The 13,340-nt window shown below is 48.0% G+C and overlaps 1 protein-coding gene across 1 annotated transcript in view; it reads right to left on the reverse strand.

Moving 5' to 3' along the window:
- Positions 1-13,340, reverse strand: part of LOC306938105 (gamma-aminobutyric acid type B receptor subunit 1-like) — a gene marked incomplete at its 5' end in the record, with an annotated part of 90,410 nt that overhangs the window by 43,019 nt on the left and 34,051 nt on the right. The window contains one exon of the mRNA XM_079522120.1: positions 12,961-13,038. Within this exon, the coding sequence (XP_079378246.1) occupies positions 12,961-13,038 (78 nt within the window). The remainder of the gene's footprint in view (positions 1-12,960; positions 13,039-13,340) is intronic.

The following is a 13,340-nucleotide window of genomic DNA, read 5'->3' on the forward strand; positions in this document are numbered from 1 at the left end:
GCACCGAAAAGGTCTAGGCTGAAGCCGAAGCTTATTTTGCCTAGCCTTTTTTTTAAGAAAATAAAATAAAATAATTTGAGGTTTTATTGTGAGGTAACAGTGAGAGAGAGACAGAACCTTGGGTCCAGACCAGTGTTGTTTTTGGCGGCACATTTTGATTTTAGTTTTCATAGTCATAACAAGTCTCTTGAATAGCTTTCATTTAGTTTTAGTCACATTTTAGTCACCTGGAATGTTAGTGTTTCGTCTAGTTTTAGTCGACTAAACATCATATAGTCGACTAAATCTACAGTTGATTTAGTCGACTAAAATGTATTTTGTCTGGCCTTGATGCCGTCATAATAACAGATTTTACACTTGCTGGAAATATTGTCAGCATGCAACCAAGTGTAAAATGACTCTTGTCCACTAGTCCCTTCCTAACATTTTAGTCTAGTTTGTATTTGTTGACAAAATTGTCACTATATTTAGTCTTAGTTTTAGTCATCGCAGCTTAGTTTTCATTTAGTTTCCATTTTGTTTTCGTCAGCGAAAAAAGGTAGTCGACGAACATTTTTTTTGCCATAGTTTTAGTCGACGAAAACAACACTGGTCCAGACCCCAGGTGAGCCACCGGGGGGCAGGGTTCCCGCCAGCGCCTGCCGGTCTCTGGTCTTTATAAGTCTGCAATTCTGCATTAGTCACTGTGACTAAAACCATGGCTATCAACCTTTATTCTCACCACCACATTCTCTAAAAACCATCATGAGCAATCTGATGAACACTAATGGACTACACGCACTATATGCTATAGCTATCGATAGCTAGCCTATATCGTATGCAGACTTGTTCTACTGTATTATGAACCTAGGGCATTCACTTCTAGTCATTTTTACTAGTTGACTAGTTGCCTAGTTTAACTACCTATTTTTTTTAATAAATATTTGTTCATTGAAAGACTGTGTACATGGTGACTAATCTACCTGATCTTGAGGCCTACAAAATCGGGGAAAAAATAAAAAATAAATAAAAAAATATATATATATTTTTTTCTTATCAACTAGTCAACTAGTACCAACAAGGTCGACTAGTGCATTTACTAGTCGACTAGTAAACTAGTCGACTAGTTGCTTAATGCCCTACATGGTGATTTTAATCTATATTTCAATAAAGGAGAGATCAAGTTTGTAAGCAGAGATACAGTAACACATGCAGGGATGATGAGTGTATGATGATCAGGAGAGAGAACCATCCCCCCCCCCCCCTTCCCTGGAGTCTAGACAGTAGACACTGATGGTGGTTGTTGGGATTTCGGTTGACCCGAGTGGTCCCTTAAGAGTCTATCTAACACGGGGTGGTGAGTGATGTTACAGTCGAATGGCGCGCGCGGGGAACATGATAACACCAGGCAGCAGTAGGCTATCACATGACACATTCTGAAGATTAATCCATTTTGGGCGGGAACCCCTTTTGGTGTTTTAAACATTATGTTATAATTTAGCTATTGAAAAATAGCAGATCTACAAGCTCATAGCGCGCCACCGAGTGGCGCGCTATGAACTTGTAGGTCTGCTATTTTTGAAAAATCGTTAAAATGTTCCTCAAATCTTTCAGAAAATTGTCATGATTTAGAAAACATTTTTTTATAAATTTCGATGTCAGGCCTGAATGGGTTAATACACACACGAGAGGGATATATAATACAGTATTGGACAGTGGACACATGACGTGACCAAAAGATATGAAAACAAGGATAAGAACAGAACGTGAATCTGGCATCCGTGAGGCACAGACGTCAGTCTCTCTGGTAAAGTAGTTGAGTCATCGTATCATGGGTATCAAATATACGTAGATTACGTAGATTAGGTCAAAACCGCTCATGCTTGTTTAACTCCTGGACAATGGCCACAATTATTATTATTATAAACAATACATGTATTGAGAGGATAGCCCCTTGAGATCAGCATCTCATTTCAGGGGGTCCTATACACATAGATAAAACATTACATACAACAAACAGACTCTCTCTCTCTCTCTCTCTCTCTCTCTCTCTCTCTCTCTCTCTCTCTCTCTCTCTCTCTCTCTCTCTCTCTCTCTCTCTCTCTCTCTCTCTCTCTCTCTCTCTCTCTCTCTCTCTCTCTCTCTCACGCACACGCACACGCACACGCACACGCACACGCACACGCACACACACACACACACACACACACACACACACACACACACACACACACACACACACACACACACACACACCCAGCCCCAACTCATTTTAAACAAAGAAATGGAGAATACATAATACAGTACAAACGCTATTAAAAACATGATGTGAATATAAAAAAGGTCCTGAAGTGACCAAGAGAGGCAACAGATCTGAGAGAAATTGGAAGCTTCATTTGTAGTGGAATGCATCCAACTCAAGAAAACATTTGAGGAACAATAAAATCGGGGTATTGTGTACTGTACGTGGCTATGGTGATGTATGTAGAACCAGAGACTATTTCAAATTTGAAGGACATGACATGGCGAACACATTAAAAAAGGAATAGAGCGTCGCAGTCCCGCCCCTTACCAGGGCCCCCAGGAAATGATTCCCCGTTAATTTTCCTCATATACTTTTCAAAAAGTATTTATTTAAAGACCTTTTAAGCGTCGTACAAAGCCAACTCGAGTTGTGACAAATCATGACAACAAACACATTTCTTCGGGCCGAACAAATAATTAGAAAGAAGAAGAAAACGGCACTTTTTTTGTTGCTTTTCTTCTTAGTAATTATTTGTTTGGTCCAAAATATTTGTTGTCATGATTTCTCACGACTCGAGTTGGCTTTGTACGTCGCTTAAAAGGTCTTTAAATAAATACTTTTTGAAATGTCTATGGGGAAAATGCATTGGGAATTATTTCCTGGGCCCTGGCGTCGTCGTGAAAGGGGGCGGGAACACATTAAAAAAGGAATAGATACAAAGTGTCTTCTTGCCTTTGGGCTACAACCAATTAAGCGAACAAGAGAACAGAGCTGCGTTGGAGATGGGCTGCAGAACACTCAGCCTGAAAGACAATGATATTTTGTAGAATGGAGACCATCGCCTGATTGGCAGTTTGACAGTTTAAAAGAGCCTGATTGGCAGACTGCCACTTTAAAAGAGCCTGATTGGATAGTCGTGCTCATGCTTAGATTTGCGAATGAAAGGTTTTGACGGTATGGAAAAGTGAAGTCACACTTCCCTGTCTAGAGTTTTCATGCCGAATCGAGGGATAAAAGCAACAACCTTCCGAGCCACAAGCACCGATTGATAGATCTATTGATTGATTTATTGATTGATTGATTGATTTGCCAGAGAGCTCATTTTATGAGCAAAAATGCAAAGCATTATTGGTCCTATAAACTCCTAGCCCTCCTATAAACTCCTAGTCCTCTAGCCTCTCGAACACCACTGTATTTCTGTTTGGGGAAAAGCATACCATCTGATATGTTTGATATTTATGTTTGATAATATCATAATTTAACAATTTAATTAAAAACGACTATTGTAGTTTTCTTTGTCGTACAAATAAGTATAAGTAGGCCTTGTTCTTTGATGGGAAAGTTGCAGTCCTGGGGCCTGCAGCTGTGCGTATAGTTGGTATACCCTCAATTACTCAAAGAGGAGAGGGTCCACACCAGTTTTCATTTAGTTTTAGTCACATTTTAGTCACCTGGATATGTTTTAGTGTTTAGTCTTGTTTAAGTCGACTAAATGTCATGCGGTTTTAGTCGACTAAATCTACGGTTGATTTACGCGCGTGCGTTTTTTAAAATAGGACTGGACCTAAATTAAACGCACGGGGGTAAACGCGCGTGTTTTGTGCGCGAAAAGCCTGGTGTAGCGTGGCCGTTAGGCGACTAAAATGTTTGGCGGGCCTTGATGCCGTCGTAATGGCTGATTTTACACTTGCTGAAAATAGCCGAATCGGCTATTAGCCGATCGGCTATTTTCAGCATGCAACCAAGTGGAAAATGACTTATACTGGATCTCTTGTCCACTAGTCCCTTCCTAACATTTTAGTCTAGTTTTATAATTATTCCACCAACGAGGGCAGAAGTTAGCGTAGCTGCACAGATTTCCTCCGTGTGCTTTGATGTGAATGTCCTACTGCTTGATGTGAATCTCCTACTGCTTGATGTGAATGTCCCACTGCTTGATGTGAATGTCCTACTGCTTGATGTGAATGTCCTACTGCATGATGTGAATGTCCCACTGCTTGATGTGAATGTCCTACTGCTTGATGTGAATGTCCTACTGCTTGATGTGAATGTCCTACTGCTTGATGTGAATGTCCTACTGCTTGATGTGAATGTCCTGCTGCTTGATGTGAATGTCCCACTGCTTTGATGTGAACGTCCTACTGCTTGATGTGAATGTCCTACTGCTTGACGTGAATGTCCTGCTGCTTGACGTGAATGTCCCACTGCTTGATGTGAATGTCCTACTGCTTGACGTGAATGTCCCGCTGCTTGATGTGAATGTCCCACTGCTTGATGTGAATGTCCTACTGCTTGATGTGAATGTCCCACTGCTTGCATCGATGCAGTGGAGGCCGGAGAGGTTCAGCTGAGAAGCTCCTGTCACTGACGTTTGTTGCCATTGGAGGTTACAGCACACAACGCTGCACCATGAGGCTTCCATTCTAACTGTGTAAGAGAGTCAATACAATTGTTTGCTGAAGGCATATATATTCCGTAGGGGTGTGTGTGTGTGTGTGTGTGTGTGTGTGTGCGTGTGTGTGTGTGTGTGTGTGTGTGTGTGTGTGTGTGTGTGTGTGTGTGTGTGCGTGCGTGCGTGCGTGCGTGCGTGCCGTACAGTGTCCTCTGGGAGAATGTGCTCTCCTATACACTAATATTCTCCCTGTCCTTGATGGTTGGAATCGGAACTGTGCGTTGCCATGGTGACAGGCCCCCCATAATGGTAACCATGGCAATGTGAGAGCGAAGCAGTGATGCAGCGGTTGTCATGGAGACAAATAAAAGGAACGAGGGAGGAGGAGAGGAGAGTGTGAAGAAAAAAAAACGCTGGCAAACAAAAAAAAAAGTGTGTGAAAGAAGGGAAACAGATACTTTAAGAGAAGAATAGAAGAAGAATAGGTAATAAAAACAAGGTCAGAGAAAGCAAACAGCGGAGAATAAATGGAGTTAACACGTTAAAGGAGTCTGGGATTGATGTATTGTCAGGAGTCAAATGAAAGAGCCGACGACAACAACAGAGCCAAGGAAAGGAGCGAACGGAGAATTTAGAGTGCAGGTGGCGGAGGAGGAGGAGGAGGAGGAAGACATCATTTTACTCAACAAAAGGGCAAGCAAGGAAAGCAAAGAGGCAATCTGGAACAAAGTCACAGCCTCCTTCAACAGGCCTGATTCTGTCATGTTATTTTTAGAGTGCAACCCAGAGTCGGGCCAGGCTGGGCCAGAGGAGGGACCCCCCCTGGGACCCCCACCAGGGCAGAGGAGGGACCCCCACCAGGCCAGAGGAGGGAGGGACCCCCACCAGGGCAGAGGAGGGAGGGACCCCCACCAGGGCAGAGGAGGGACCCCCACCAGGCCAGAGGAGGGAGGGACCCCCACCAGGGCAGAGGAGGGACCCCCACCAGGCCAGAGGAGGGAGGGACCCCCACCAGGGCAGAGGAGGGACCCCCACCAGGCCAGAGGAGGGAGGGACCCCCACCAGGGCAGAGGAGGGAGGGACCCCCACCAGGGCAGAGGAGGGACCCCCACCAGGCCAGAGGAGGGAGGGACCCCCACCAGGGCAGAGGAGGGACCCCCACCAGGCCAGAGGAGGAGGGACCCCCACCAGGGCAGAGGGAGGGACCCCCACCAGGGTAGAAGAGGGACCCCCTGGGACCCCCACCAGGGCAGAGTAGGGACCCCCACCAGGCCAGAGGAGGGTGGGACCCCCACCAGGCAAGAGGAGGGACCCCACCAGGCCAGAGGAGGGTGGGACCCCCACCAGGCCAGAGGAGGGACCCCCACCAGGCCAGAGGAGGGTGGGACCCTCACCAGGCCAGAGGAGGGACCCCCACCAGGCCAGAGGAGGGTGGGACCCCCACCAGGCCAGAGGAGGGACCCCCACCAGGCCAGAGGAGGGTGGGACCCCCACCAGGCCAGAGTAGGGACCCCCACCAGGCCAGAGGAGGGTGGGACCCCCACCAGGCAAGAGGAGGGACCCCACCAGGCCAAAGGAGGGAGGGACCCCCACCAGGCCAGAGGAGGGACCCCCTGGGACCCCCACCAGGCCAGAGGGAGGGACCCCCACCAGGCCAGAGGAGGGACCCCCTGGGACCCCCACCAGGCCAGAGGGAGGGACCCCCACCAGGCCAGAGTAGGGACCCCCACCAGGCCAGAGGGAGGGACCCCCACCAGGCCAGAGGAGGGACCCCCACCAGGCCAGAGGGAGGGACCCCCACCAGGCCAGAGTAGGGAACCCCACCAGGCCAGAGGGAGGGACCCCCACCAGGCCAGAGTAGGGACCCCCACCAGGGCAGAGGAGGGACCCCCACCAGGGCAGAGGGTGGGACCCCCACCAGGCCAGAGTAGGGACCCCCACCAGGCCAGAGGAGGGTGGGACCCCCACCAGGCCAGAGGAGGGACCCCCACCAGGCCAGAGGAGGGTGGGACCCTCACCAGGCCAGAGGAGGGACCCCCACCAGGCCAGAGGAGGGTGGGACCCCCACCCGGCCAGAGGAGGGACCCCCACCAGGCCAGAGGAGGGTGGGACCCCCACCAGGCCAGAGTAGGGACCCCCACCAGGCCAGAGGAGGGACCGACCCCCACCAGGCCAGAGGAGGGACCCCCACCAGGCCAGAGGAGGGTGGGACCCCCACCAGGCCAGAGGAGGGTGGGACCCCCACCAGGCCAGAGGGGGGTGGGACCCCCACCAGCCCAGAGGAGGGACCCCCTGGGACCCCCACCAGGGCAGAGTAGGGACCCCCACCAGGGCAGAGGAGGGACCCCCACCAGGGCAGAGGAGGGACCCCCTGGGACCCCCACCAGGGCAGAGGAGGGACCCCCCCTGGGACCCCCACCAGGCCAGAGGAGGGACCCCCACCAGGGCAGAGGAGGGACCCCCTGGGACCCCCACCAGGCCAGAGGAGGGACCCCCACCAGGCCAGAGGAGGGACCCCCACCAGGGCCAGAGGAGGGACCCCCACCAGGGCAGAGGAGGGACCCCCACCAGGGCAGAGGAGGGACCCCCACCAGGGCAAAGGGAGGGACCCCCACCAGGGCAGGGCAGAGGAGGGACCCCCACCAGGGCAGAGGAGGGACCCCCACCAGGGCAGAGGAGGGCCTCGTAATCGAGGCAAACGTTTCTAATGATGGTGATAGATATCGATTTGAAGTCATATCAGCCCATGCCTAACCACCACCACCACACATGCCTCTGAGGAGACACAGGGCGGATGACCTTGCATGCTCCGCTGTCTTCAACGTGTCTGCTGACAGCCTGCTCACACAGATGGCAGAGACAGGCGTGTCCACAGTGCCTCGGCGTGCAGGTGCCAGGACCCACTCGACAACCACCAGAGGGGTCATTTGCCGTCACTCGCTCCTCAAAGAGAATCCCAGAGGGACTAGTCGGAGGGAGGGGGGGTTGGGGGGTCGTTCGGTCTGCACGACCTTGCAGGCGCCATGACCGCCTCGGGGGAAAAAAATCGAATCATGCGGATCTGGGGATGCATGTGGGAACGGGTGTGGCACCAAGGTGGATCGCTGCCAGCCTGTGACCTCAGGTATCTATGATGTATCTATGACATATCTAACTCTAACGCAAAGCTGTGTGTGTGTGCGTGCGTGCGTGCGTGCGTGCGTGCGTGCGTGTGTGTGTGTGTGTGTGTGTGTGTGTGTGAACTGTCCTTTAGGTATCTTATGAACCATGCGACAGTTCAACTTCCAACTGGCCATGTGTGTGTGTTGCCGAGGGCCTGTGTGTGTGTGTGTGCGCGCGTGCGTGCGTGCGTGCGTGCGTGCGTGCGTGCGTGCGTGCGTGCGTGCGTGCGTGCGTGCGTGCGTGTATGTGTGTGTGCTGCCGAGGGCCCGAAGGAGTTAAGGAGCCCCTAGTGTGAAGTCACTCGGATCTGCTACTACAAATATTGATAAACGTGCAATTCCCAGTACGGTTGGATCAGCAGTTGGGATCCCCATAGAGTACATGGGGATAACAGGGACAGATAGATACAGAGATCTCCATGTGGACATAAAACATACACAGACAGACGGGTATCAGTATTAACTGGAGCTGCATGTGTTCCCAATGGGCATCATTCCCAACGGGTATCGGCCTAGCGACTGCAAGTCCAATCAGAGCCTTCTGACTGACTTCCACTATAGATTTAAGTTCAATATTTAAGTATGTAAGTAAGTAAGTTAGTAAGTATTAGTAAGCAAGTAGGTCAGAGTGAGTCGTGGCTTATTGTTGTCGGTATCGGCAATAAGTAAAAACATTATGTGATGACGAAAACTATAAATGGAAACTAAATAAAACTATGATGACTAAAACTAAGACTAAATATACTGACAATTTCGTCAACAAATAAAAACTACACTCAAATGTTAGGAAGGGACTAGTGGACAAGAGATCCAGTAGTCCAGGAGGGAGGGTAAAATCTTATGATATTTAGTCGACTAAAACTAGACTAAACACTAAAACATTCCAGGTGACTAAAATGTGACTGAAACTAAATGAAAACTATTGAAGAGACTACGACTAAAACTAAAAATTTGCTGCCAAAAACAACACTGGAAAAAACAAAACATTATGTGAAGTTAGTGGAGATACTTCTGTGGCTTGCTCCAGACACACGTCGTAGACACAGATACAAACGCAGAAGAAGAAACAACAATGGACATAGTGGCCGGATTTGTCATTGCAGCGCTGGTCCGTTGACTATCATTGCGCACGTTCATGTTATTGGGCCCATGACACGTGAACGCTGTTTCATACGTGAACGCGCGCAATGATAGTCAACGGCAGCGCGTTCATGTTATTGGGGCAAATCCATCCCAGAATGCACTCTGTTCCTACCCGGAAGGAGGAGTGAAATCGCCTCATGCGCTTTTGAGCAACTTAATGCTAGTGGATGTCTCTATTCATATATACTCTAAGGGGAGGTGGCACAGATCCATAAAATGTACCTCCAACACCACGTGTAACTAACAATCTTCACCAAGAACAACTGAAGTAGAATGACGTCGTCAAAAAGCTACCCAGGGTAAAAGGGGGGGGGTACACCTGGGAAATTACAGCCCGGTCCTTATTGTGCCTTCATGGCTGAGATGACAAGGAGCTCCTGAGAGCAGACGCGCCTCATTGTTCCAGGGGCGGGCGGCGGGGGGTTTACGCGGCTCTTTGCGTGTCTCTGATTGTGCTTATAGCCCATTTAGACCCGAGGACGATTCTACAAATGTCTTCTAAAAAAAACCCATGTTTCTATGTCAGTGGCTCTCAAACATTCTCATGTCAAGAACCCCCAAAAATATATTTAATTGGCCGCCGACCCTCATCTGAAAATATGTTGTTCCAGGGACGCCCCCAGAAGCAAAGATGTGAGTTAAAAAAAACGTTCGCTCTGAAATAATATATATTCAAAGGCTTTGAGCCACATTTTCAAGATTTTTCCAAAATAGCAGATCTACAAGCTCATAGCGCGGCACTCGGTGCCGCGCTATGAGCTTGTAGATCTGCTATTTTTCAATAGCTGAAGTATAACATAATGCTTAAAACGCCAAAAGGGGGTTCCCTTCCCGCCCAGAATGTGTTAGAGGTCCATGATTGTACACACGTGTATTGTTTCTTCAGACTCATCGCATCGCTGTATAGACGGCATGTCTGCTACTGATATTGGTTTGATCTTCAATCCGATAATAACTAAGCCTTTTGTGTCGCCTTTCGGTAGGTTGCGCTATACATCAAAGAGCCATCGGGATTGTAATTGAGATAATAGTTTCTTGTGGGAATTATACTGTTATGCTCTGTAGAATGTATACTATGTGTATTACAATAACCATTTAAAAAAAAAAGAAAGAAAATAAATAGCAATACAGAGAAGAGGCAGATTGATTCATTGAGTAATTTAACACCGTTATTAAATTCCATAAACAGTACACTGTAAGTCATTAGATTTTAGAATCTACATTTCGTGAATAAAAACCTGGGGTTCCCTGTCTGTCGTCATGTGGTATGTGATTTATCAGTGCCCCGCCACCATACACTGTAACCATGTGGTATGTGATTTATCAGAGCCCCGCCACCATACACTGTAACCATGTGGTATGTGATTTATCAGAGCCCCGCCACCATACACTGTAACCATGTGGTATGTGATTTATCAGAGCCACCATACACTGTAACCATGTGGTATGTGATTTATCAGAGCCACCATACACTGTAACCATGTGGTATGTGATTTATCAGAGCGCCGCCACCATACATACACTGTAACCATGTGGTATGTGATTTATCAGAGCCCCGCCACCATACACTGGAACCATGTGGTATGTGATTTATCAGAGCCCCGCCACCATACATACACTGTAACCATGTGGTATGTGATTTATCAGAGCCCCGCCACCATACACTGGAACCATGTGGTATGTGATTTATCAGAGCCCCGCCACCATACACTGGAACCATGTGGTATGTGATTTATCAGAGCCCTGCCACCATACACTGTAACCATGTGGTATGTGATTTATCAGAGCCCCGCCACCATACACTGGAACCATGTGGTATGTGATTTATCAGAGCCCCGCCACCATACACTGTAACCATGTGGTATGTGATTTATCAGAGCCCCGCCACCATACACTGTAACCATGTGGTATGTGATTTATCAGAGCCCCGCCACCATACACTGTAACCATGTGGTATGTGATTTATCAGAGCCCCGCCACCATACACTGGAACCATGTGGTATGTGATTTATCAGAGCCACCATACACTGTAACCATGTGGTATGTGATTTATCAGAGCCCCGCCACCATACATACACTGGAACTCTGAGGGCGTACAAATGGAACCAGATGGAATACAAATGGTTCCAGTTGCACACTCTCAGAGCTAAATTAACCCATTTTGACCTGAGATCAGATTCTAAAAATGTCTCCTACATCCTGACAGTTTTCTGAAAAAGCTATGTTTCTATGTCAGTCGTTCTTCGATTTTTCAAAAATAGCAGACCTACAAGCTTGTAGCGCGCCAATCGGTGGCGCGCTATGAGCTTGTAGATCTGCTATTTTTCAATAGCTAAAGCATAACATAATGTTAACACCAAAAGGGGTTAACACTGGAGATTTGATTGTGTACCGTACTTGCAGTACTTGCACACAAGCTACTTTCAAATCATGTCAGGCACAGTTTTCGTTTTTTTTTTTTTGCTTTTGTGCCTTTAATTGATAGTTACGACGTTAAGACGGCCGACAGGAAAGACCGGGGGACAAAGAAGTGGAAGAGACGCGCAGCAAAAGGTCGTCATGAACGGGACTCGAACACGCGGCGCGCCGTCAGGCCAGAGCCTCAGATATGTGGCGTGATGCACCTGGACCGCTAGGCCAGCGGGCACCCCCCACATTAACCCATTTTGGGCGGGAACCCCTTTTGGTGTTAGCATTATGTTATGCTTTAGCCATTGAAAAATAGCAGATCTACAAGCTCGTAGCGCGCCACCGAGTGGCGCGCTACGAGCTTGTAGGTCTGCTATTTTTGAAAAATCGAAGAACGACTGACATAGAAACATAGCTTTTTCAGAAAACTGTCAGGATGTAGAAGACATTTTTTGAATCTGATCTCAGGCCTAAATGGGTTATGGCACAGTTGAACCAGCATCTCCTCAGAGATCAGGGACTGACACGGCCGCACGCACAAGTCGCCCATAATGATTAGAGAGCACAATTTCATTTCTCAAAGTCAAGGTCGCTAAGCCCATTCCACTTAACCCATTTAGACCTATAAGTTCGATTCTACAAAATGTCTTCTAAAACGTGATAGTTTTTTCTGAAAAAACCTCTGTTTCTATGTGTCAGTGGTGCTCAAACTATTTCATTTCAAGGACCCCCGATATCATATGTAATCGGCTGCCGACCCCCATCTGAAAATATGTTGTTCCAGGGGACCTCCCAGAAGCAAAGATTTGAGTTAAAAATGTTCGCTCTGAAAGAATATATATTCAAAGATTTTGTGCCACATTTTCGCGATTTTTCAAAAATAGCAGACCTACAAGCTCATATCGCGGCACTCGGTGCCGCGATATGAGCTTGTAGATCTGCTATTTTTCAACAGCTAAAGCATAACATAGTGCTTAAAACACCAAAAGGGGTTCCCGGCCAGGATGGGTTAAATTGCTGCCCAGATTGCTTTCCCCCCTCGTTTTGTTTTGACTGTCAACTGGCATCTTCTATTTATTTCCCTGCTGTCATTGTTTCGAACGGGGCTCTCATGTTCAATTAGCGACTGAAATAAAATTGTCGCTCCATATCAAATGGGGCCCTCTCGCACGCCGCGTCCTTCTTGACTGCGGCGGCGTTTGTCGCAACCAATCATTCCTGCCTGCTCTTGGTTGGAACCGTGCTGCAATGCTAGGCCGGAGCATAATTTGCTATTCTCACACAGCTGCAGCACACATGCTAAATAAAACCCGACTGATTGATTGATGAACCTTCTTACCCAACCTTGCATGTGTGGGGAGAGAGGGGGGGGGGGGGGGGGGGGAGTGAGAATGGACAGAGGACACCAGAGGAGGAAGGAAGGAGAAAAGGAATGCATTAAGGGAGGAGGAACAAGAGAGAGAGAGAGAGAGAGAGAGAGAGAGAGAGAGAGAGAGAGAGAGCGAGAGAGAGAGAGAGAGAATGAAGGATGGAGGGTCAGAGGAAGAGGGAGATTAGAAGCAAGACGGAGAGCTATAGACAGTGATAAACAGGGAAATAAAGCAGGGGTGAGTAGGATGAATGTGCCTCACCTATCCACTTGTCATTCCCGTACCAGGACAGATTGCCTTTAGTGCTGTCGTAGTATCCAATCTTCTTATAGCTTCCTCCTGTGACGGCCACACAGACACACACAGACAGACAGACACACAGAGGCAAGTAGTCACAACACCGTAAACACTGTACTGTACATTCTATAGTGTCTGGCGCTCAACGTATACTATATACGAAATCCAAAATAGTGTATGAGTTCATTCAATGTGGCTTTGATTTCTATTCACTTCATTTATATATAGTCCTAGATCTTGCGCCACCCCTTACCCGTTATCCCTTATCCCTAAAGTTATTTGCCATTTTTTACTATTTTAAAACATTTTAAAATAGTACAAATAGCCGATCTACAAGCTAACAA

Source organism: Electrona antarctica (assembly GCF_951216825.1).
Source record: "Electrona antarctica genome assembly, chromosome: 15".
In the NCBI taxonomy this organism is placed as follows: domain Eukaryota; kingdom Metazoa; phylum Chordata; class Actinopteri; order Myctophiformes; family Myctophidae; genus Electrona; species Electrona antarctica.